At 43.0% G+C, this 27,550-nt stretch overlaps 1 protein-coding gene across 1 annotated transcript in view; it reads left to right on the top strand.

Annotated features, from left to right (window-relative positions):
- The window catches only part of LOC122934063 (protein eva-1 homolog C-like), a 220,742-nt gene extending 197,408 nt beyond the window's left edge, over nt 1–23,334 (top strand). The window contains exons 7-8 of the mRNA XM_044289214.1: nt 4,711–4,875; nt 21,187–23,334. Of these exons, the coding sequence (XP_044145149.1) occupies nt 4,711–4,875; nt 21,187–21,557 (536 nt within the window). The 3' untranslated portion in view covers nt 21,558–23,334. The remainder of the gene's footprint in view (nt 1–4,710; nt 4,876–21,186) is intronic.
- The last annotated feature ends 4,216 nt before the right edge of the window (nt 23,335–27,550 follow it).

Below are 27,550 nucleotides of genomic sequence, written 5' to 3'. Positions count from 1 at the left end.
TACACAGTTGTACACAGAGTATACATTGGGGAGATAGCAACTGTTTTCAATTTCAATGGAGACCCCTTTCTGACACCACTAACCAAACTTAAAGGGGTTGTCTCACTTCAGCAAGTGACACTTATCATGTAGAGAACATTAATACAAGGCACTTCCTAATGTATTGTTATTGTCCATATTATTTCCTTTGCTGTCTGGAATCATTTTTCCATCACATTATACACTGCTCTTTTTCCATGGCTACGACCAGTGATGGCCAGTTCGCAGTGTTCGCCAGCGAACACATGCAGGCTGCCATCTTGACTCACCCGTCCGGCGATGCACAGGGTAAGCCCTTACCTGTGCCTGTGCCAGGAGCCGGTCTGAAATAAATGCGGTCACCGGGAGCAGGCAGTTCCTAGAAGGCCCCCCTCGGAACTGCCTGCTCCCGGTGACCGCATTTGATTTCAGACCGGCTCGCCGGACTTGTGAGTCAAGATGGCAGACCGCATGTCTTCGTTGGCGAACACTGCGAACTGGCCATCACTGTTTACGACCGCCCTGCAATCTATCAGTGGGGGTCATGCTTCCTCACCATAGGAAAAAGGGAGTGCACATAGGCCAGTGCTTTTTCCTGTAGAGTGCAAGCACGACCACTGCTGATGGATTGCAGGGTGGTCGTAACCATGGAAATGAGCAGTGTACAGTATAATGTGATAGAAAAATGAATCCAGCCAGCAAAGGAGACAATATGGACAATCACAATACATTAGTAAGCGGCTTGTATTAATTTGCTCTACATAATAAATGCTATTTGCTGAAGTGAGACGACCCCTTTAACTCTTCTCCCTGTCCATGCCCTCGGTCAATCGACCAATACATCGCTCCAAACAGGGATCGATGTTACTGTATGTCGAACACAGCCATACATAGTGGATGCATTTTTTACAAGCCCACTGATTTTGGCAGGACCAGCTGTCCACCTCATGTATATGGGGATGTGCCAGCTCTTCCCCAGGGTCAGATTTTGGGGGAAAGAAAAATTGGGCAGTTGGGTTTAAACAGGTCTGATCACTTTGTCCTCATTGGTTCCAATGTTGGTCCCTAGCAGGGACTTATTCCCCTCTAACCATTAGGTCTAGTCAAGAGTGCACGTGGTGTGGGGGGTGTCAAGAAACAGAAGTTGTTTAGCTGTATAGCTGGCCAGCCTTATACAGCCCCACACAGTAAGGTTTTTCACTAAACCTCTAGGACCTCACTCCTCCCAAGCCAAATTACAGTGGTATGGCCCCGATAAAGTAATAAAAGCACTCTCAATCACCTTTTTAATCTGTTCCGATCCAGTGCTGCCATTCCATCCTCTCACTGGCCTGCGGTCAGTGACATATTGTTGTGGCTGCAGCTGTGACATTCCATATATCACTCAATGCTGTGCAGCTGCTGAAGCCAGGGATCGGCTGCAGCGGTGTACAAGACAACACCACTGTCACTGGCTGCAGCCTGGTGAGAAGAAAGAGCAGCAGCGCTGGTTTGAAGCGAACTGGAATGGCGAGTGAAAGTACTTTTATTCTTTTATCAAGACCCAGTCAGTGTGCATTAATATAAAAATATGGTGAACAACCCCTATAAGTACAGCCCTCTTCATATCCCCATATGTCCTGCCAAGATGTGGCCGTATGTCCTCTACAGATTAAGGTCACTTTCGCACTGCTATTATTTCTAAAGGTCGATACAGCGGGAGGGAAGCTTTCCTTCCTGGCATTTACCTGGTTGTCAGTGGAGGAGACTGCTGCTATTACACGCAGCGATCTCCTCCACAGTATGGGGAGGAGTGATCGCTAATTCCATTGCTCGTCGCCATACAGACTCATTGTTTGCATACAGAACGGGTTTAAAAAAAAACTGCTTTTCATACATCCTATTAGGGAATTCTGAATTAACAGACGGGCTTATATTCAGGATCCTCATCTCATGGCCAGCATAGAGATCAGTTAGAGAACCTCTAAATATGTCTCTGTCTCTCTCTATGCTGCAAGCCTCGGAGGAGCCGTGGTAGTGACTCTAGCTGCAAAAGTCTATCACGGTGGCTTTCCTCACACCATTGCTCCATAGGGCCAGGCAGTGAAAGCAGGGTGCAGCCTTTCTTACCTTGGGGCACACCCTGATGTTGGGGCTCCGGCCTGATGGTAGTTTGGGTGCCCATGGTGTTATGAGTGTTGTACGGGTGCAAGACATGTAGGTGCATTGGCTGACGAATGGTGCTGGAGTCAGTAACCAAGCCAGTTGTAGAAAATAAACAAGTCTCTCTTTGCAAAAGTGCGGAATGGGGGTTGTAGTACATCTAACGGTTTCAAAAACAGTTCCAAATAATTCTCAGTGCAAATCTTCCAAGATAGCTATGTATGGATGTAGGCCAGGATGGGAGTTGTGGTACTCCTTCACATTATATCTCCAAAGTCGCTCCCTGCAGAATCTAAGGCTGGAAATATTATGCTTGCAATGGTGGCTGTAATTCCCAGCCGAGGGGTACCAGATTAAGATACAGTGTTTTAACAATGTCCCTTTCACTGCAGTAAAGTCTCAATCAGCCTTAAACAGCAAATACCTTACTGACTGACTGCAATGCTTGGCCATGAAGTTTCTAGACCTTTTCTCTGTGGTTTCTAAGAGACAGTGGTGTTCTAGAGTTCAGGCTTAGTATTCTGAGGAGTGAGCACATGTAGCTTCCTCTCACTTCCTCAGCTAACTGTAGAATGAGCTAGGGGCGGACCTAAGCCCAACACTTAACTTCCTACAAGGGAGGAGTCAGGATTATTAACCCCCACTGATCCATACAGCGATATGCTGGTACATTACAAGGCATTAAAGAGGACCTTTCACTAGAATAAAAAATCTAAACTAACTATACAGACACGGAGAGCGGCGCCCAGGGATCTCCCTGCACTTACTGTTATACCTGGGCGCCGCTCCGTTCTCCCGGTATAGGCTCTGGTATCTTCATATGTTAGGCTCCACCCAGTGGAACCTGATGGCGTCTCATTCTCCCATGCTGTAGCGCTGGCCAATCGCAGCGCTCAGCTCATAGCCTGAGAGAAAAAAAAAGCCTCTCAGGCTATGAGCTGAGCGCTGTGATTGGCCAGCGCTACAGCATGGGAGAAGGAGACGCCGGCAGGTTCCACTGGGTGGAGCCTAACTATGAAGATACCGGAGGCAATTACGGGAGAACGGAGCGGCGCCCAGGTATAACAGTAAGTGCAGGGAGATCCCTGGGCGCCGCTCTCCATGGCTGTATAGTTAGTTTAGATTTTTTATTCTAGTGAAAGGTCCTCTTTAACATATTAAATAACATTAAATAACTTTACATAACAAGAACAGTTTGCAAGTACCTTGGGGTACTGCACCTCTATCTATCTATCTATCTATCTATCTATCTATCTATCTATCCATCTATCTATCTATCTCATATCTATCTATCTATGTATCTTTATCTCTTTATTTTTCTATCTCTATCTCTCTCTTTCTTTGTATCTCTCTCTATCCCTCTATTTCTCTGTCTACGTATCTCTCTCTTTCACTTGCCCTGTTCAGCATTAGACAACCCTTTATTTTCAATGGACATTGTGTAATGCTTTATTTCTCCTGAGGTGGCGCTGCAGAGAAATTGAACAGTTATTGCCAGGTATACCTACAGATTACAGATGATCTCTAGAGGTTTCACTTTCCTATCATTTTTTAACCCTTCTAATCAGTAAGAATTATACAGAACAATCAAGCCCTTCAAGCATAAACACAAACAAAATGATGATGAACATGGCAATTGTGTTTTAAAGAAAATGGCCGATTTCAGTATTTGAGCGACCTCCAAGCCGAGTAGCCCTGCCAGAAGCAGTCTGTGTAATTTTAATAAGCCTCTATGAGAGGAAGTGATTAATGCATGTGTCTCGGGTCTAATTGGCTCCAGATAAAAAGCAGAAGTCATGGATCCAGGTCTGGATAAAGTCATCGAGACTTTGTCCAGTCTGATCTCTTGTTAGCTATTTATCTGAGAAGTTTATATTGGAGAAGAGTTCTAGCCATGTTATATTAAACCTCAGCAAGAAAATACATCAGCATCTCAAGTCATGCTTCTCCAGAACGAAATTTTCTGATGCTCTTAAAGAAGTTTTCCGAGTCTTTTATAATGATGGCTTATTCTCAGAGTGTGTTTGGTGGGGCTCCAACTCCTGGCACCTCTGCCCGTTAGCTGTTTGAAGAGGCCTCAATGCCCCGGTGAATGCCATGGTCTCCTCACAGTTTGTGCTTGGTGTCACAGCTCACCCCATTCTCTTAGATGTGCCTAGGCCATGGGAACGATGACCATGACGACATTGGCCTAGGAATTGATTTCACTGGCCTCTTCAAACAGCTGATTGATGTTGCCACTTTCTTTCCCTAATTAAAGAGCAGCTCTGCAGAACATGATGCTGCTTTAATATAAAAAAAAAACTACAGCCACCACTAGAGGGAGCTAAAGAGCTTGATGTACACTGTTTTATTATTGAGTTTAATGTATAACAGTGTGCACTAGTGGTGGCTGAAACACGGAGATTTGAAACTCTGCATCAGAAAGGTATATAATGAAATAGAGGTCAAGTCCCGGACAGATTGTGAGGGACCTATAAGGACATATGTATGTTAACCTGCATTTATACACCATAGTATGATTGTCTCTTCACCTTGTGTATCATACAGACACGAAGAAAGGACAGGCAGCCGCCTTTTACCCAATCGATAATAACCTCTCTATGGGAGCAATAGACCCCCCTGTCTCCAATCAAACCATGGCACCCATTGGGCAAACTAGCTCGGAGATGGCACTGATCAGTAATGTCTTGGCAGCGTACTCTTTTATCACAGGTAGGTAGTACCTAGACATACTGTAATACAGCACATATTTACAGTTATTTCAGCTATTATGGAGCCCTAGGCACTCAATGTGCTGCCATATAGCGGCACTATGTGGCACCATATCACTGAAATATTCTCCCCTGTACCTCTGTAATATGGCATCTGATGGAACATAACTCGGAGAGCTTCTGCGTTATATTAGTGCCAAATAGAGTATAGTACAGAACGCAGCTCAGAACCGGAGGGAGTCTGAAACCCACCTACTCCCTCAGTAGATATAGCTGTTACTCTGACTCTCCCTCATTCTTTAGACTGCAGTTCTAGAGGAGATGGCCCCAGGATCTGTCTTAAAGGGGTTGTGTTATGAAGACCCCACAATCAGGTGATCGTCATGGGTCTGGCATTTCTAACCCCCAGTGATCAGCAGTTATCACTGATGGAAGCTGCAGCCCGTCATTTCATACAATGACCTGTTCCTCCATAACAAGAAGTACTCTTACTGAGCAGATCCTCATTTTGGCTTGTAGAGGCTGGGTGGTCCTGCTATGGAACTCGGTGGAAGTGGGGCCCAGCTACTAAACATTTTCCTGTAGCCACCACTCGGGGAAGCTTAGTGTGAAAGAGTTTTTTTTACAGCTTCTGTTAAGTTCTATGGTAACCATATAAATTCCTATCCACTGAGCCCCCCATATTGGTGGATGCAAGCTGCCAGTTTTATCATGTACTGTTTGAAGGTAAGTAGAAGGTGGTCCTGCTATATGGCTCAGGGGGAATGGGCTCCAGCACTGAACTTCTTCCCCTGTTCCTGATGTAAATCCACAACATTTTCCTGCAGCCACCACCAGGGGAAGCTTAGTGCAAAGAGGTTTTTTAGCGGCCGCGGAACACGGCCATGTGCATGAGGCCTAAGTTGTATGGTAACCAGTATAAATTCCTGTGCACTGAGCTCCCCGTATTGGTGGCTGCAAGTGACCAGTTTTATCATGTACTGGAGATTTCGATCTGTATGGAGGCAGATGTATCAGTGTATTTAGGCTTGTTGAGTAGTATGGTGTTCAGAACGAATGGCACATTTATGAAGCCCCTGCTCTGCTTTTTCCTACATAGAAGTTGGATAAATTGGGACAGAGTGTGATTTTTATTTTTTTTATTAAAAAATTCCTAATATGTCACATGGGCAAATTAAGTTTTGCTACAGGGGCCCTATGAGATCTGTGTATGCCCCTGAGGGATTGTAGTCATGAGGGTGTAAAATTCATGTAATTAAGACTACAATACCAGCCATGACCTATGAACTAGACTAGTTCTCTTTCTTTTTTATATTTAGCAAAAAGCATAATTTTTAGGTTTTGACCCATCACTGGTGTCCATTTGCCCTCCTAAGCACCTGGCTACAGTGGCCTCTGCATCCTATGTTGTCACACCCTAGGATGGGGGTCATACGACTCTTCTTTTTTATCATCTCATAGATAGATGAGCTAAATCTTGGAGATCTGTCTTCTTCCCATCATGGACTCCTCCAGCTGTATGGATCCAGAACAGCAGCAAAGGGCGGCTGTCCTAATACATATCTTCGTGGGGTGATGACGAGCTGTAATCCACGTGTGTTATCACAAGGAGCCTCGGTTTTTCATAGATGAAAGCGCTCCTTTTTCATTCGGTTGTCTCTACTAGCTTTGTTTGCAGATGAGTAATGTCTTCTGGCTTCAGCTCAGGTCCTAAGAACTTTTTTTATTTCCAGAAATAACTGGAAACAAAACAAACAGGCTATTACATATTTGGAGATATTGAGTCCTGAGGCTGCCGTACGATGGATAACGCATTATTCACAAGCTAAACCGAATGTCTGACGGGAGGCCAGAAGGGCGTTCAGAGGATCTGTAACTGCACAGTATACTGTGTTTGCTGGTTAATGTTCTTGTTGTACTCTGATCTTTTCAATCCCATAGCATTTTAAATGTCAGCAAATGTAATAATCTCCAGATTTACAAAAGTAAAGGTCCCTTTACACACATTTACTGATCATTCCACCGATAATGAGTTTGACAGTGGTACAATTAATCAATCAAGATCATTGATAACCTACATTGTATCACTGATCTTCTGCTTAATTCACTGCGGTCAGTTATTGATAAAGAGAAATCCCCATCTCAGACATTTATGGTATATCCACAAGGAATGGCATAAACGTCTGCAGGTCCCACCAGAGCTGAAGAAAGAAGACAGTTTTTCATCTGCAAGCAAGGCTAATGGAAGATGAAGAAAAAGATCACTTGGAGCTGAGACTGACATAGTATAAACTGCTAGTGGTTCTTGGTCAATGATCACGCAACCAAGATGGTGCCCCCATTATTTTGGGTTCTGCAGCAGGGTATATGATGAGGCAGGGTCACATTAATACTGAGTGGCATCTCCCCTTGCTGCGACATTGTCTGGCACTATGGCATGATAATGGGCATGCTGGATGTCATCTCAGGCTCTTTTAATTTGGAACCGTAGTTCAGTCAAGATGGTTGTTGGCTGCTGTGCATGGAAGACCTGTTGCCCCATCCTGTCCCAGACATTCTCAATGGGGGAGAGATCTGACAATCAAACTGGCCGAAAGAGCTGACGAACATCCTGAAGAGCACGTTTTCTAGAGCAGGCAATATGTGGGAGGGCTTATATTGGTGTATCACTATGTCTCCTAATTGAGTCAAAAAAGGCATTAGGACTGGTTCCACAATGTCCTGGACACACTGAAGGCTGGTCAGTGTTCCCTCCACGAATACCAGACATGGACAGCCATGGTAGCTAATGGTGCCCTACACTATGACACCTGGTGTGGGTCCTCTGTGTCTCTACACTATGCATGTTGGCAGTAGGTGCTCTCCTCTGAACTCTGATGCGGCTATCACTAGTACCAATGCAAAAGTAAACTTAGAATTAAAAAAATGGTTGTGATGGTGAGTATATCCTTTAGATGGGTTATCCCATGATTGATGTAAAGTCAAACATGATACAGTACATGATAAATAAGTACATGCATTCCCATTCATCGCTCCAATTGTTCTGCCATCTTTATTTAAAGCTGGAGGTCCCTATTACATCTCAGGGGTTTTCCTTTCTGCTGCAGCTCTCTCCCTATCACAGCTCAGGGGATGTGTATTTTCTGCTGCAGCTCTCTCCACTAACTGTCACAGATTGTAACAGTAGATACGTCTGGTGAAAGTTAAAATATAGCACTGAGCATGTGTGACCACCTCAGCAAAGTTACTGAGATGGACAGATAATTAAGGGAAAGAACAAACGCAGGTGGCGCTATAAAATACATTTGTTAAATACCTCAGTGGCCATACAAAAGTTTTAATTACATACAGTTACAAAAGTATTCAAATCCAGATGCTTCTTTGAAAAAGATTAAAAAAAAATATTCTGGGATATCTTTTTTAAAACCTCATTTACATAGAAAAGCAAGAATCCAGTGAAAACTAAACTGTATTATACATGGGGATTTCCATGAAACATTAAAGGGGTTATCTCTTTTTTCCAGAAACATCACCATAGGATGTACCTGGTATTTCAGCTCATTCTCATTAACGTTAGGGGAGGTCAGTTGCAGTACAAGTTCCACTGTCAAGAGTGACGCTGTTACTGGCAAAAAGAAGTTCCTAATCTGATACAACCACTTATTAGAGATGGCCTTGCAGTTCGCCTGGCGGTCAGATCACGGCGAACTTTGCAGCGTTCGCGATCCGCCGAACATGCAAACATATGGCGATGTCCACGTGCGGCATATTCTTTTGCATTGCGCTGAACTTTGACCCATGACACATCCATCAGGTGGGACAGGACAGCCAATTGAGACGTTTCAGCACATGGACACACTCCCACCCTATAACAGAACACGAGGATGCATTTTAGAGCAGTGACAGGCTGTTAGGAACTTAGGGACACCAAACGCTAGCTAATATGACCACAAAAGTCCTTTTAAGGACTGGTAACGTTGTGCTATCCATAGGTGTGATACACAGAGGGGTGTGATATACTTATAATATACTTTCTTACATAGAAAGTATATTATAGTGTGTGAGGAATATGGATTAATATTTACTGTCCCAGACATGTTAGCACCTACATTTCATAAGTAATTATGAATTGCCCTGCCATCGCAGGCACAAACCGGATACATATTTATGTCCCGGTGGCCACGATGAACATGCCCATGGTCTTTGTTTAAGGGTGGGATTCCAGGGAAGGGAGATATCCTTATCTCCCCACAGAAACCCAATAGCGGCATCATGTTTGGACTCTAGTTGTAGCAGGAACCCAGGCGGATCCGTTGGTCCCAGAACCATCTCTCTGTGACCTTCTGGACTGGAGCTATAAACCATAAAGGGTTTTGTGGGTCATTTGCAGCCAGTCCAGCAGAGGGGGGTGAACCCCTCCCAAAGGCCGGGAGAGGGGGGGTGCCGGCTACAGGTTAAAAGGCTTGTGCCAGCAAGCGGGCATGTCTTTTCTCTGAAAGGGGTCACATTGTGCAATGTGTTTGGAGGGACCTGCAACCGGCTGACATCACTGCTCGTGAATACAGCTAAGAACTCACCACTACCCAAAGGACTCATCTATCTGGTTAACTGACTTATAGTTCTGCTTAACCCTGTTGTACCTATATCACCTGTATCTGTAACCTCAGACCACTGTATATATTCTCTGTGTATATTGTGTCATCTAGTGTGCCCTTATATGATTTAATCTTGTGCTATCTTGTATCTCAATCACAAATCTCCATGTGCCGTGTTTCGGCCTACTGATAAGATACCGCTGGTTGGTTTCTCACCCTATATGATCCCGTTAGCGGACCAGCATTATATCAAATGAGAAGCTGGTGGCAGTATACCCGGGCTGAGGAGGCGCTGTTTTCACTGCGGCAGTAAAAAGTCTCTCTCAGCTTGTTGCTTCTTTGTGCCTGTGTGGACAGAAGGTGTCTGTGTAAACTGTACCAAGCTGACCTTACCTGCTCCTCTGGAGGGCGTAACGTCACTCTTTGGTAACAAGTCACCATACTCCGTCTTGTGAGTTTGACGTAGGTGACGTCAAGCGGGCACGAGGCGTGGTATTCGTCACATAGTGCATTTGTATGCTTCCAGAAAATACTGATTAAGGGGTGCGATCTATCAGCTTACACAAAATAGTGATAGAGGTTTTCCATATACCTGCATCCCAAAAATTACTGCTTGAGGGTGATATACCAGCTTCAACTAACTGATTAAGGCCTGCCATATATCAGCTTCCACAAAATAGTGATAGAGGTTTTCCATATACCTGCGTCCACAAAATTACTGCTTGAGGGTGATATACCAGCTTCAACTAACAACTGATTGAGGCCTTCCGTATATCAGCTTCCACAAAATAGTGATAGAGGTTTTCCATATACCTGCGTCCACAAAATATAGATTGCGGGTTTTGATATACCTGCTTCAACTAACAACTGATTAAGGCCTGCCATATATCAGCTTCCACAAAATAGTGAAAGAGGTTTTCCATATACCTGCATCCACAAAATTACTGCTTGAGGGTGATATACCAGCTTCAACTAACAACTGATTGAGGCCTGCCATATATCAGCTTCCACAAATACTGCTCTTTTCTAGGGACTTTGGCACAGGGTCATTTTGAAAATGACAGGCAGAGGAAGAGGCAGTCCGTTCCGCAGGGGTGGTAGGGGTCGGGCAGTTGCACCAGGCCGGAGTCTAAGTGGGAAGTTGGAGAAGGTGCGCATCAGAGTTGGTTGAGTGGCTCACTCAGCCTTCCGCTTCTGCACCCTCCTCATCCTCTGTATCTGCACCCTCCTCACTCTCTGCTGTGTGTACCCCCAAAGACACCATCACCACCATAGCCCCTCCACTTCGAGTCAAAGGAATTATTTTCCCATCCATTCCCAGACCTTGCCGATGTGCAGCCATTCTTGGCATCGGATAAGGAAGAGGAGGTAGCAACGGCCGCCACCCAGCGGTCTGACGACAGTACCCAGATCAGCCCAAGGAGGGTGGTCCCTGCTGTTGCTGCCTACTTCGAGATCTCTAATGTCAGTGGTGGTGAAGGTAATGATGATGACGTGACGATGGATGTCACGTAGGTGCCCACAAGAGAGGAAGAGGAGGAGAGTTCAGAGGGAGAGATGGAGGAGCAGATAGGGAGGAGAAGTAGGAGAAGCAGGCAGAACTCGCAGTGCACATGCGACAAAAAGCAGACTGCAAATGTATCTGGAGTGAGCCATCCACCATGCACAGTCACATCTTGCGCTCCCAGGACGCCAGCACATGGCTCCGCAGTGTGGTCTTTTTTTAAGGTGTTAGTGTTGTGCAGCCTGTGCTGTCAACACATAAGTCGCGGTAAGCCCAACACTCACCTTAGTGACGACTGCCTTAAGAAAGCACCTGGCCTCCCATTACTGAGCCCAGTGGGAGCAACGCCGTCAGAACCCACAAAGCCACACTCCCAGCGTTCCACGTCCTGCTTCTTATCCTTCTCCTCTCTCCTCCAATTTGTCCTCCACCTTCCACTGTGCTGTCGTTGCGTTTATCTGGCAAAAGGCAGGCTTCCGTGGCCCAAATGTTCGAGCGTAAAAAAATGATAATGCCGGATAATCCTCTTGCCCAACGGCTGACCGCTGGCTTGTCGGAACTGCTACTGTGCCACTACTGCCATATAAATTGGTGGACTCGGAGGCCTTTAGAAAATTTGTGGCCATTGGCACACCACAATGGAAGGTCCCCGGAAGGAAATATTTCTCCCAGAAGGGCATCCCTGAACTATATGGCCACTGTTCAGCAGCAAGTTAATATATCTCTGGCGCACAGTGTCAGTGCCAAAGTGCCAAGATACATCTGACCACAGACACGTGGTCAAGCAAACACGGGCAGGAACTTTTACTGCCCACTGGGTGAACTTTCTGACGGCCATCAAGCATGTAACCTGTGGCACCAGTGTGGAATTTGGTGTTAACAGCCACAGATTGCATGCAGGCCGGCCTCATCTTCTCCTCCTCCTACTCCATCCTCCGTCTCCTCCTCGGCTGACTTGATATACGGTCCTATAGTGTGTATGTTGGGTTAGTCACATTAAACATAGTAGTTCACGTTTAGTCTGAGGCCTCTCAGCGAATTCCCAGGCTTCCCTCATATTATTATGTCAAGTTTGACAGATCTCTTCAGATGACTGACCTTACTTCATTAGCTGGTAGATCTTACACATACCCATGATTTACTAACCAGTGCGCCATGAACGATGGAACTTTGAAATACAGTTTATTGTAATAATGTATGGCATATTGACTTAAACGGTGGACAGTAGCCAATGGGATCATGTCCTGTAGCGCACACTATAGGTTAAAGACAGCCTCTGGCAAGCAATGATTATACCTCCCGTTTGCCAATACATGAGAGAAAATGGTAGCTAGGCAATGGGAAGCTCTGCTTGTCATGTGGCCAGAAGTTCCTCAGCACTATTACCGGAAACACCGCTAGCGCTGGAGCCGGAAACTCCAACTGCATGTGTGGAGGAGACGCCGGCAGGCGCACCATGTGCTACGGGACGCCGCCCATTAGTAGGCACTTGTACGATCACCTTCAGCCGCAATAAGTGGTAGATTTAATTAATGTCTCACAGTAATCCATAGTGATGATGTCACCCCTATAGGATATATGGGTTGAGTCAAAATGTGGGAGGGACTGGCACTTTAGGGGTGGACCTCCCACCCAATCAGATTTAGGTGACATGTATATATTTTGTTCATTGATGTATCACACTGAGCTTGCTAAAGACTCATTTGAGTCAAAACGTCGCACGCTGGTTGAGGCAGTAAACACAGATTTATTTGAGAAGCTGGAGTGCTGCGTTTTTTTCTACAATCTCTGCATCTTGGGGCATCTTTGAAGCCAGGATCTGACACCACAGGCACCGCCACTGTTTGGACTTACTGAGACAACTCAGCAAAAGGTAGTGTTGTCCTTATCTCATTTTTTATAGGACATGTTACCAGCATCACAGAGGGCTGTCAGAATGCAGCATTTCCAGGCCTTGCTGTGAGAGATGCTGCATTCTGCTGTTGCGGGCACTGGCAGAGGAATTTCCACCTACAGAGAAGCAGGTGCGGGTACCAATCCTACCGTACCTGCAAAAAGAGGGCGGTTTTAGGATGTGTTGGTCACTTCGGATATGAGATCATTCTTACAGCCAACCCATCGACAGCCGCCCTCCGAATCCAGCCTCAGGGAATGCCTAGACTGACAGTTGTCCGACTACATCGAGTTAACAACCGATGTGGATGCTCTGAGAAGCGAGGAACCCCTTGACTACTGAGTGTGCAGGCTTGACCTGTGGCCAGAGCTGGCACAATTTTCCATGGAACTCTTGGCTTGCCCATCGTCGAGTGTCCTGTCCGAAAGGACGTTCAGCACAACAGGGGTATCATAACGGATAAGCGCACTCGCCTAGCTCACGACAGTGTGGACTACTTCACATTTTTTTAATGAATTAGGCATGAATCTCGGAGGAATTTAACACCTGTGATGACCACGTGTAATTGAATTTCCTCATGCCAGCCCACACATATACGCCACCACCCAGAACAAAGAATGGTCCTTGCCTTATGTATATACAGCGGCATTAAAGGCCTTTTCTGTCAGGTTAATGTCTAATTTTTGGGGCCTGTACTGGCCGACAGTTACATATTTATCCTGTGACTGCTTAATGTACCTCCAGCCACAGAATCCAAAGTTCTTTGCTGTCAGGTGAATGCCTATTGCCTAATTTCTGGGGCCTGTACTGGCCGACAGTTACATTTTTATCCTGTGACCGCCTAATGTACCTCCAGCCACAGAATCCAAAGTTCTTTGCTGTCAGGTTAATGCCTATTGCCTAATTTTTGGGGCCTGTACTGGCCGACAGTTACATTTTTTATCTCTAGCCACATAATCACACCCCTGTCTCACTCCTCTGCCTCTCATTATGGTGGCGTTTGAACCACATTCACCATAAGGACCTTCTAATGTCACCGGGTCATGTAACTGTGACCCTCACCTCTTACCACACTCTGTGCAGTGCCCTAGTCATTCCCTGTACTGTGCCCTCTTATACCCTTTTATCCGGTCATGGTATGGCGATGTTATCCGGTCACTATACAGTGTATGGCGGTGGTATCCAATAACTGGATGGCCATAACTGTATCCCTTTCCCTGCCCATGCTATCCTTTTTTAAACCTGGCATGAGCGTGAAAAATTATGCAGATTGCGGTGCTAAGGACCTTTGCGCCGCAATCTGGGTCAGAAATACACCTCACATAGATGTATTTCTATATAATAAATGATCACCTAATTGTATTATTATTCGGGGGTAGGGATAATATCTTTATGTTATATAGATTCTAGTATATTATACTGTGCCCTGTATTTCCCAGTAGAAAATGATCCTTGGGAAACACTGTCCTCATCCCTGACCACCAGGACCAGGTAGCGCTCTGTCAGTACATGGTGGCCTCCCCTCTTAACCACGCTGCTCTGCTGTGTACTGGTGCTTATTCTGACACTAGGGCTGGGTTCACATCCTATTTTTGCCATCCATTTAATGCAATACCAAAAATGTATGCGTTAACAGATGCCTCAGACTGATGCCGTACAGTGGCGTCCGTTCACCATACAGTTCCATGGTAGGAAAAAAATGTACGTTAACATATGCATTTTTTAATGGACTCTGCAGGATACAAAAACGTTGAGTGTTGCACATTTGTATACATCAAACCGATAGGGAATATTTTTTTTATAGGCTCCAGCAGGGCACATTTTTGAGAGTTTCCCTTTAAGAAAAATGGCCCCTGATTAAAATATATATTTTTTGTGGAACTTTTTGCCAATGATCCCCCTCTGGTATATCACTGTTCATGTTGTGGGACTATTTGGGTACTTCTAGTAACTGTTTGCTGGCTGGAAATATGACCTGAAGGTTTTTTAGGTTCGCCTGCCATTAAAGTGAATGGGACCCGCCGCGAACACGCGGTTCACGAACGCATGTTCGCGAATCGTCCCGGCCAATGTTCGTCCATTACTACCCCTTATGCTGGGTCTTGCAGTACAGTTTTTTACCATTATTTTGCACTGATTACATTGGCATTTGCCTTCTGTATGTGTTTCGTATTTAGAAGCATCATCTTTCTTCATGGTGTAAAAATATCGTAAAGTTCCTATGTATGAAACGTGCCTAATAGATCATCTACTGGGACTACTGTTTACAACCCGGGTCTCACATTATCGTTTCATGTTCAGACTTTTACACTACAGCTGCTGCTCTTGGACCATTTAAGACTCGGCTTGTAACATTGCCATGTATAAATAAATGCATTCAACAACTCAGACCAGTAAAGAAGGTTTTGCAGCTCTTTAAGGAATGTCCCAGTATTTATAGGCGTAGGACAGCTGTGCTGGACATGTAATGGCCCATGGTTTAGCAGGTGCAAACACTATGACGAGCCAACGCCAAAAGTGCACACAGCTATTATTTCATCAGTAGTTCTGCTCGTTTAAAATGTCATTGTAAGGAAAAGGCTGACTAATTTCTATTCTACGTCAACGGGGTTGAGCATCTGAATTTCTAAATAGAACTTTTGGATCTTCCATACAATGAGCAGATGGCTTATTACTTTCCAGTTTCTCAAAAACAGTTAAACATCACGGATCAAGAATGAAGTGTTATCGTCTGCAAAATAACTACAGATCTTAAAAATATGCACGGTCAAAGAACCATGAGACTTGGAGGTCACAAAATTACCATACTCAATGGCACACTCATACTGGAGGACAGGGCCAAAGAACCAAGCTTAATCTGACACTTGAGATCAAATTAAAATGACAGGTAGACTACATCCAAGTAATGAGATGTCCCATTCCCAGGGTGTCTTCTACTCGGAAGATGAAGCATGTGGGATCCATATGCTCCTTGGCCTTATTTTTCTGAGAGTCTTGAGGAACCAGAATAAGCAAATGGAAAACAGTTTAGGTTTTCATTAAGGGTAAGTCCGAAGTCTTTAAGAATCAGCCATCAGTGAGATAAGGAGGTCCTTCCATGGTTACACTGTAATAAATATCAGTAGCGGATGTTCTTCCCTATAATGTTTTTTTTGCTGATACAAGAACCTTGTGATAGGGGATAAGTGAAAATTGGGGGGCCAAATGCTCAAGCCCCCACTGACAACACAATCTGCAAACGTGCTGGGTATTTAAAAGTAAAAGGTGCCGTTTGTACAGTACTTGGTCTATAGTCTTGCTGACACATTAGGGTCCTTTTATTAAACTAGATTTTCCCAGTGAGATTAACCTTTAGCATTTAGCACCTTTAGTCCCCTTAAAGTGGTTCTCCAGGAATTAAAAATAAAAATAAAAACTTAAATATTATTTTATAATAAAAATATATTCACAAATACTTTTCATTACTTAGAAAGGCTTGTTTTGTCTAGGAAGAAATCATTAGGCGAAATAAAGTGACAGCCGTCCTATCAGTACACACAAAACCTGTCCTAATAACACAGGAGGATAAGTTACTTCACCACAATTAGCCACAGTGCTGCCTCATCCTCCTCTCTGCTCTGCTTGTCAGGAATCATGATCCTGAGTACAGGTGAATCTCTGTGGGAATGGAGTTTAATAGACATGAAAGGAGGGTGAGGTGGGGCTAATGAGAAACAGCAATTGTTTACGGTCTCCATTACCACAGCCTGTCCTGTATGTCATTTCTGTACTTCTTCTCTCCTCATTAACTAAATTCCCCAGAGATTCAGCTAAAGTTCTTTTTATCTGGATTCAGGATCATAATCCCTGACAAGTAGAGCAGAGAGGAGGAGGAGGATGAGGCAGCTCTTTAACTCAGTGTTATAAAGTAACTTGTCCTCATGTGTGATCAGGACAGGTTTTGTGTGAACTAATGGACAGCGGCCATTTTGTTTCCCCTGATAAACGGTATTTGAGAATATATTTATAATAAAAGTAATATTTAAGTATTTTCTTAATTCCTGGAGAACCCCATTAAGCATTTGGAGGACTTTAGGGGAAAATCCACATGAACAAGGGGAGAACATACAAATTGGCACATTGTCAAAATCCCACTCAGCAATTTATATACATAGGCACCTACATGCAATTTTGTGTCTAGCTACAGTCTAGCCTGAACTAGAGCCTTTGGTAGCATGGATGTACAGATACATCCTTGGCTACTGAATGGCCACCTTGCGAGGATGAAATATGTCCTTAGTAAGGGAAGAGTTAAATAGGAATGGGGAGGGGGGTCTTTTTCTTATCAAAATGGAGGACTTCTATTGACAATCTAACCAAAGTCATCTTGTGTCAGTTGATGAAGTTGGTGGAGTCCTTGGGGCTCATACACCAGTTCTCTAAATTCAGGCTTTGTAGCATCAATTTGATTCAGTAGTCCTTTTTACAATAATTTCCAGAGAATTCAGAGTTCTGATGCCCCCTGGTCTGGAAATTCTTTCAGGGTCCGAACTTACATTCTCCACAAAGTGTTGTCTTATATGTCAAATACAAAAAACTAATTCAACCTTATATCAGCCTACAGGGTTGAACTAGAGAAGATCATATTAAGGATCCATCATCCAACTCAACTCATAAAATGATGCTTCGATCTACTGATAGGCCTGCCCTACCCTGTATTAGACTGTACATATTTTCACTATGGTAATACTTTTGCAATCTTCAAAGAATTAACATAATGAAGATTTCTTAGTGCACAATAATGCAGAATATTGTGAAGCTATATTCCACTGCAGCCATCCTCCAGTAGGTCTGTGTTTTTTTCTTGATTTTCCAGATGTTATGAAACTGTCTGTACCTGTTTTTTAAAATGTAGATAAAGAAAAATTAAAAATAATGAAAAATCCCTTCATTTGATTATTAAATATCCTTGTATGAGTCTGCCAAACATTTCTTCTTTTTAATATTGCACAATGGGCCAATGTTCTAGCCTGGAAGTCACTTTATTAAGTTCCCAAATGCATTATTTGTCATACAATTTCATTTTCCGGCTATTTGCCAAGCTGCTGCAGTACAGGAAGGCCTGACATAATTGAGAGAGTGTAGAGGAGGCCAGGAACAGATGAAAATGTAAATGATAAGTCAAACCTCGGTCATGCAGGAATTTCATTTTTTGGTGGTCTGGGCACAGGGCCAGAGTAAGGTCCACTAAGTGAATGTGTGTTGTTAAGGGATTAACTTTCATTTTTTGGGAGAGATAGAACACAGATGATACGATAATATACCTTGAACAACAAGGCCATACTCTTTGTGGGTTTATATATTATAGACATTGTAGATGGAATTTAAGATTATTTCATTTCAAGTTATATATTTCAGGCCTACTAGATATTAAAAGGTTGTCTGATGTAGAAAACCCATTTTCATATTCCAAGTTCCAGCTAAATTTAATCACATTGTTATATTCATCTAAGTTCCAGCAAAAAAAAACAAAAAACTAAAATCACAGTTTTATTTATATGAATTAAAAAAGATCCAGGAAGGACCTCCAATATCAGGACAAAAAATTACAATAAGGTGGTTTACTAATAGACTGCAGCCTCAGCCCAGGGAGGACCCCTGATGGTGGAGACCCCCTGTCCACGTTCCTAGGCAATTTTTAACCCTGCATTATCCCTAAGGGTTTAAATGTCAATATGATATAGATACCCCCGGGTATGAGGCAGGGATAAAAAGTACACAAATACTGGATGCTATAGACAAAATGCATATACAAATAATCAGGGTTAACCATATAGTCAACACTCAGAATAAACCTCGACGCGTTTCCCCCTAGTCAATACTATGGGATCATCAGGAGGTAAAGATATCGATAATAATAATCTATCAAGCACTGATGTAACATAATATATACAGGCCTCCTTGTGTTCAGCGCTCCCCAGGTGAGCGCTTACCTGGGGAGCGCTGAACACAAGGAGGCCTGTAGTATTGTGGGCCTTATCAAGGCCATCTGCAGTGGGACGACAGGAATGCTGTCAGAGAAGGGTGTACCATACCATCAACTGATGTGGAACACACTTTTCTCTGGCCTTCAGGACCTGCGACTGTAGCACCGGTATTATTGCCACATTTGATATCCGTGGCTGAATTGGAACGGTGCTATACCTTAAGTTGATTGGTCTCAGACTGCTCCCCATTAAAACTATATGTAGAGCGGCTATCTCATTATGTAACCTGGTATTGCCCTAATATATTGTGTTACATCAGTACTTGATAGATTATTATTATCGATATCTTTACCTCCTGATGATCCCATAGTATTGACTAGGGGGAAACGCTTCAAGGTTTATTCTGAGTGTTGACTATATGGTTAACCCTGATTATATGTATATGCACTTTGTCTATAGCATCCAGTATTTGTGTACTTTTTATCCCTGCCTCATACCCGGGGGTATCCATATCATATTGACATTTAAACCCTTAGGGATAACGCAGGGTTAATAATAGCCTAGGAACGTGGACAGGGGGTCTCCACCATCAGGGGTCCTCCCTGGGCTGAGGCTTTAGGATAGGGGTAGGTATAGGGACAATCTATTCCCCTCTCCCCAGCAGCATTATCATTTATCTGGATGCAGTCTATTAGTAAACCACCTTATTGTAATTCTTTGTCCTGGTATTGGAGGTCCTTCCTGGATCTTTTTTAATGCATATCAATAAAACTGTCATTTTCATATTCCCATTCAGGATCCTCATTATCAGCCAGCGAAAGGAACGGCTACAAAGAGCATCTTGTTCGCTGGAGGACCCAACATGCCCATGCTTTACACAGAGCCCATTGATTTAAAAAAGAACTATACTTAAATTCCCCAGTGGTGGCACTGTAGAGAATTTTAACACCTACTGCCAGGTCCATCCACAGATTAGAGCTGATCTCTGATTGTCCTAGTAGTGGAACATCCTGGGGTGTGCTTAAAGGGATCCAGCCAATAAAAAAGGATTGTCCAAAGTAGACAGTCCTTTTAAAGGGATATTTCCATCCTATAACTGGCATATTTTTAAGATGTGCCATGATCGTTTGACTGGTGGGGATCCGACCTTTGAGACTCCCACTGATCCTGAGAAATTAAGGGGATGTCATGCTGATTTAGCTCTTCATCCTCTTAGGGAAATACACCGCACCACACCACACTCACGTGAATGAAGCTGCGCTGCTGTTGCCTGCACAACCGGGAACAACAAAGTGCTATATCAGTGCAGCACCCCCTTCATTCTCAGGATCGGTGGGGTCTTAGAGGTTGGACTCCCACCATCCACATGTTATATATTAATACTCCTTGAAACAGCATTTGCACCATGTTAATAATGGTTTGGAAAACAGGGAGCATAGAGTATACAGGATTTGTTAGAGAGCAAAACCATGGCAAACTAATGTATAGATGTTACATATGTTACAATGGAAAATAAAGGACGTTTCACTTTACATAGTGCATAGATTTAAGTTAATGATCTAAAGCTCTTAAAGGGAGTGCTTTCGGGCCAAATATTTTAGTCAATTAAAATGAATCCGTTCATTGTTGGCACATAATTTTGGCCAGATCGACAGATGATATAATGTATATAGAGACAGCCTCCTGTTGATGCCAGATGTTTGGAAACGTGCAATCAATTTTCTTCAAAATGGCTGATTCTCTTGTGTTATATGAATGTCGGCCAAGACCAATGATTTTGGGAGGACTAGGTGACCATGTAATGGATTTGGGACCTCACAACTCATCCATGACAGCAGATGTTGTTGGAAAGAAGGATTGGACATGTTGGATTTCAACCTGGCTGATAGTTTTTGTTTTCATGCGAGCCGCGCTGTTGCCAGAGTTGGGACACATGCATGTGTGGTGGATCCGAGCGTACATGTGTATAAGGAGTCGGAAGGAATAGCTGTTGGCCAAATGAGTCTTAGGACGAAAACTTTCAGAAATGTAGGCCCACCATAGACAATCATCCAACTGCATGTGGCAGCTAGATCACGCTAGTTACATCATCTCCTACGACCCAGACGAGAAGAAAAACTGAAATTGTGCAGTTCTGATGTTTTTGCATAGCTTTCTTTCTTGTGCACATTTTTGTAGTATTTAGCTCTATATATAAGAGAAAACCGTGAAAGCTGTAGCTATTTTATTTCTTATTATGCCCTGAGACAGTTTAAAAAAAATAGCACAATGGTGGAAAAAAAAGTCCTTAATTATAAATGGTTTCTTGTTTTTTGTTCCCTCTCTTTGACACATCTTTCTGATTTATTTGCAGAAAATCCGGAGAGAGCTGCATTGTATTTCGTATCTGGAGTGTGCATTGGCCTGATTCTGACACTAGTGGCTTTAGTAATGAGGATATCCTGTCAGACAGACTGCAAGAGGTCCACAGTGAAGAAGAACCCCAGGAAACAGGAGAGTGACAGTGATACCAGCGACAGTGATGATGACTCGGACACCACCTCTGACCTTTCTGCCAGGAGGCACAGACGCTTTGAGAGGACTTTAAATATGAACGTTTTTACGTCTGCAGAGGAACTTGAGAGAGCACAAAGGCTTGAAGAAAGAGAGCGCATCATTCGAGAGATTTGGATGAATGGACAGCCAGACATCCCAGGAACAAGGAGCCTTAACCGTTATTATTAGGAATTCTTCTGTTCTCAGAACAAAATGAAATTAACAATGGGAAACTTGTATTTTTTGAGAGACAGGAACAGGAAATGCAGAGAAAGCTATTATTTATGAGTGCAAGCTGAGCAGTTCCTTAGTGTTCAGAAAAACAAAAACTTGACAATTATTCCTGTTGTCCGAAAGGATTAACAGTAGGCCACTACCGGTATTCCTGTTGCCCGAGAGGATTGACAGAAGACCACTGGCTATGTCATAGTCTTCATTGAGACACTAGTGATGTTGTCTGAGGCTGGTCCTTGATGACTCTCCATGTTCTCTGTTCGGGGTTACATTACCAGCAAGGACTATGGAACAATACAATGCAAGACTTTCTTACAACTATTTTGGGCATTTTTCATTTTGAGAGAAAAACCAGACAGACAATTTACGTTTCTTGCAGACATAAAATCCTCTTGGTGATTGGTCTGTCATATTTAATAGGTGTATGATACCTTCCTGTTTTTTTGCAGCATTTAAAACTGACACCTCAGGGATATAGTAGTCTTTTAATTTCATAAGCTTTCCAAGGTCAATGTATGGTATTCCTAGCAGAGCTGGATTTAAAATTTAGGAGCTTTAAAGCAACTTCAGACATGGTTGAAGTTGATGCAGGCAGTCAAAAGCTCAAACTAAAACTGCTCATTCATGTTTGATCAAAGTTGATCGAGCTTGCTGATTTTAATGGCATTGGCCAACATAAATGGGGACTTCTCAACAGCAGATGTCATGGGGGAAAATTAGACTAGACTAGTTGGATTTCAATGTACCCAATCTGTTGTTTCCCCAGAATACTCACTGCCAAATGTGTCTGTCAGTATCTTATTCTACTTTACCAATTGAAATAAAGGCATTTATGGTCAAGTTGGAAGAGAGAACTGTTGGCTAAAAGACCATTTTGCCAACAGCTACTTAACGTCTATTTCCCGCTTAAAGGATTAGGATCCATAGAGATCAGGTGAGAATCTAAACTCTTGAGATCCCCATCAGTCCTAAGAATGCTGGACCCTTCACTGTTTTTTTTCCCTTCAGGGCAGCGCACCCAGGCACCTGCTATGTAGGGGTCTGCAGCAAAGCCACATTCATATGTTGTTGCATTCATACAAGTGGATCCTGGAATTAATTAGTCAGAATGGGTCTAACCCAACCTCAGCTTGACAAGCTTAGAGCATGTTCATCTAGATCTCCAGTGAATGCTGGACCATTCACTGTTTATTGTATCTACAGAGAAGCCATCCTAGGCATCTGCTATGTAGGGGCCTACAGGAAAATTACATTCAGATACTCTTGACAGTACAATACCACCAAGGGATGCGTCCAGGTGGATGTGGGTCCTGGGGTGAATTAGTTAGATGGTTCTAACCCAACCCCAGCTTGGCAAGCTTAGAGCATGTTACCTAGATCTGTATGGACAATCCATAGAGATCAGGTGAGAATCCACTCTCTGGAACCCCCATCAAACCTAAAAATGCTATACTCAACAAAGTTTTTTCCTGCAGAACAGTGATCATGGACATCTGCTTTGTAGGGATCTGCAGGTCAACCACATTTAGATACTCTTGACACTACAGTAATACCCAGAGATGGCTCCGGGTGCATGTGGGTCCTAGGGTGAATTAGTCAGATTGGTCTAACCCCACCCTAAACCTAAAGCATGTTCACCTAGATTTCTATGGATAATCTATAGAGATCTAGGTGAGAATCCAACCTCTGGAACCCCCATCAATCCTAAGAATGCTGGACCCTTACTGTTTTTTTCCTGCAGAGCAGCCCTCCCAGGTAACTTCACAAGATAGAAACCGTGCTGCTCCTTAATAAGTACTCTTTTGACTATTCCAGCAGATGCAGATCTTCAATAATGCACCAATTCACAGTTTCAGTGCTTTACAATCCAATATTGCTAATTTCTCCTAAAAGACTAGTTTCTCCTATAAATGTTAGGACGAAAGGAGCAAAACAATAGTGAAGCACCGCAAAGGACGTTCTTTATCCGATTTTTATTATACTCACTAGTGTTGAGCGCGAATATTCGAATAGCAAATTTTTATCTCGAATATCGCAGCTTCGAGAATTCGCTAATATTTGGAATATAGTGCTATATATTCGTTATAGCGAATATTCAGCATTTTTTACAATCTGAACACATGATTCCTCCCTGTTTCTTGCTTGTGGGCCAATGAGTCATTGACCCACAAGCAACTTAAGCAGGGAGGAATCATGACTTTAGATGGAAAAAATTACGAATGTTCTAAAAAACGAATATATAGCACTATATTGAATATATTAGTTTTTAAAATATTCATCTTTTTTTTTTTCAATCTGTACAGTTGTTCCACTTCGGCATACTCCTCCCCGACAAGCGATCCGTCACCATGGGAACGCCTGGGGGTTAGAATATGCCATCGGATCTGAGTTTTCACAATCTCACTGAGATCATGAAAACTCAGATCAGATGGTATATTCTAACCCCCAGGCGTTCCCATGGTGACAGGGATGCTAGATATTAGTTTTTTTGAATATTCATAATATTCTAAAACAAGAATATATAGCAATATAGCGAATATTCGAAAATAAATAATATAGAGCAATTTAGCTAATATAGTGCTATAATCTTTTTTTTATAGTTGTAATTTTTTTCAAATATGAACTTCAGATGAGAAAAAAATTACAAATGTTAGACAAAGAAGATTATAGCACTATATTAGCTAAATTGCTCTAGATTTGTTTTTTAGAATATTCGCTATACTGCAATATATTCTTGTTTTAGAAAAACGAATATAGCACTATATTAGCTATATTACTCAATATATAATTTTTTTTGAATATTCGTAATTTTTTTCCATCTGAAGTCAACTTAAGCAGGCAGGAATCATAACTTCAGATGGAAAAAAATGACGAATATTCTAAAAAACGAATATATAGCATTATATTCTATAATGCTATATATTCCTTTTTGACCCACGCCTGTATTGATCGTGTAATATTTGCGTATTACGCGCTCATTACCTTGCTGATTTTTCAAGTAAAATAAAATATAGAATATAATGAATATTCGAATTTGCGAATATTTGTTGAATATTCTAAAAAATATTCGCGAAATATCGCGAATTTGAATATGACAACTGCTGCTCATCACTAATTCTCACAGGATTAAGAATCATAGGCGTAACAAATTTTAAAAAACGATTTCCCATCTGTCACCCGACCTGGGTTTCACCTTCGCTTCGTCAGGGGTGCATGGGGTGCTCTCTAGGGCGTGCCTTTTATACAAAAAAATCGTTCCTCCCTTCACTTTCATGGTTATATAAAATACAATCTTTAAGCCATTAAAATACACATTTAAAATTCCTTATAAACCCTCCATGAAGGGTAAACACTTAAATGAACAAACTTCCACAAAATTTATCTATCTCCATACAGGCAGACGGAAAACCGGTTTTTAATATTTGTTACACCTATGATTCTTTTAATCCTGTGAGTATAATAAAAATCTGATAAAGAACGTCCTTTGCGGTGATTCACTATTGTTTTGCTACTTTCGTCCTAACATTTATAGGAGAAACGAGTCTTTTAGGAGAAATGAGCAATATTGGATTGTGAAGCACAGAAACAGTGAATTGGTGCATTATCGAAGGTCTGCATCTGCCGGAATGGTCGAAAGAGTACCTATTGAGGAGCAGCACGGTTTCTATCTTGTAAAGTGAAACTTGGTGTGAACAGGAACCACCAAACCCATAACCTGCAGCGCTCAATGTAGGATTGACAATTTGGAACTTGTTTTTTGTGTTGACCTCCCAGGTAACTGCTCGACAATGACAACCACATTCAGGTACTCTTGACACTACAATAATAGCCAGGGCTGGCTCCAGGTGGATGTGGGTCCTAGGGTGATTTAGTCAGAGTGGGTCTAACCCAACCTCAGTTTGACAAGCTTAGAGCATGATTACCTAGATCTCTATGGACAATCCAAGCCGTGAAGGCCCTGGCAACAGCCCAGATTTCCCTAGTGCTGACCTTTTTCTTTGACCATACCTCATTTTCGGGAAAATCAATGGGAACCAAAATATATGAAACATTAATTCTAGATTATATGGATTGTTTTATAAATGTGGGACAAATACATATTATATACATGTAATAACTTATAAGGGATGAATCAGAGGAAAGGATCTCACTGGTCAGCATTATACCATCTTGCCACTGTACATATCTTTCCTAGTGTTTGACTCTCCTAACAATAAATGGGGAAAATGAAAACTGGAAAAGTATGATATTCTCCTTTGCAAAGAAATGGAATATTTCATTATTCTCCTGAATCTGAATGGAGTGATCCTTTAATATACAACATCTAATGGGGTGACAAGTCAGTCACCTTCCAAGCATATGTCCATATCTGAACACCATTTTTATTGTATCCATAAATATAATCTATAAGAGGGAGTATAGTGCATAACTTGTCTTGTAGTGATCCTAAATTACAGCCTTTATTATACTCCAGAGCTGCATTCTCAATTCTGCAGGAATCAGTGCTGAACTGTTTTAACATTTCTTGGTGGCTCAATGTGGCTCTAATGGTTTGCATTGTGAGAAGTGTGGTCTGTACACTAGGCGTTGTGCAGTGATCTGCAGGCAAACAAACTGTCTCATTACCGTATATGCCGGCGTATAAGACGACTGGGCGTATAAGACGACCCCCAACTTTTCCATTTAAAAAATAGGGTTTGGGCTATACTCGCCGTATAAGACTACCCCTCTTCCAACGCCACTAAATAAAAATTTTAAAACACCCGATTTGATTTCAATATGGTAATTTTAATTGAAATGCCCAGCCCTCCCTGTCTCAAAAACGATCTTCTCCAGTCTAGGGAATTGACCATGGCAGCCAGGGCTTCAGTAGCATCCTGGCTGCCATGGTAACCGATCGGAGCCCAGCAATTACACTGGGTTAAATGAGTTACCCAGAATCTCATTGTTGTAATAAAAAACATACTGTACTTTTGTTAACCCCACCTGTGGTTATTGCAAAAAAGCGATTTTATAGATATGCAAATTTCCAGTACCTTTGTGCCCAAGGGGCGTTCCCTCCGCCGTTTTGTGCCCAGCCGCGCCCCGAATCCTGGATCCCAGCGCTGCCACTCTCTTAATTTATTCACTGCACTTCGCTTTTTTTATCTTCTAAAGCCGCTCGTAATCTAGCGCATGCGCAGTTAGTTGGCGCTGTCTCCTCTATTCCCTCCGACCTCACAGCAAGAATGAGCGAGTGCTCCAACTAACTGCGCATGCGCGAGATTACGAGCGGCTTCAGAAGAGAAAAAACGGAAGTGCAGTGAATAAATTAAGAGAGGTGCGGTGCTGGGATCCAGTATTCGGGGCGCGGCTGGGCACAAAACGGCAACAGCCCCTTGGGCACAAAGGTACCGGTACTGGCACAAAACGGCAACAGCCCCTCTCTCATCATTGGTGGCAGCGGGCAGCACAGGGGGGAGGGAGGGACTGCTTCCTTCTCCCCTGTGCTGCCTAATACCCGGCGTATAAGACGACCCCCGACTTTAGAAAATGATTTCTGGTGTTAGAAAGTCATCTTATACGCCGGCATATACGGTATATAAGCACCGCTAAGGCCAAGCTCACACTTCAGTTGTTTGGTCAGCGAATGTGAGCCAAAACCAGATGCAGGTCAGAAAAACACAGAACAGGTGCAGATCTTTCCATTATACTTGTCTCTGAGTAGGCTTTACTACTGGTTTTGGCTTACAATATCTGATGGAAATAACTGACCAAACAACTGAAGTGTGAACTCAACCTAAGGCTACTTCCACACTAGCGGCAGCATGCCGAGAGGCAGCCGGAATAAAACTACGACATGTCGTAGTTTTATTCCGGCTGCCTCTCGGCATGTTTGTTGTGCTGCCGCCGGAACTCGGGCCCTCCCCCATTATAGTCAAAGAGGCAGGAGCGTACCTCTGGCGGCA

Source organism: Bufo gargarizans, chromosome 4 (assembly GCF_014858855.1).
Source record: "Bufo gargarizans isolate SCDJY-AF-19 chromosome 4, ASM1485885v1, whole genome shotgun sequence".
Lineage (NCBI taxonomy): Eukaryota > Metazoa > Chordata > Amphibia > Anura > Bufonidae > Bufo > Bufo gargarizans.
The sequence above is the reverse complement of the archived record's forward strand: the minus strand, read 5'-3'. Positions and strand labels throughout refer to the sequence as shown.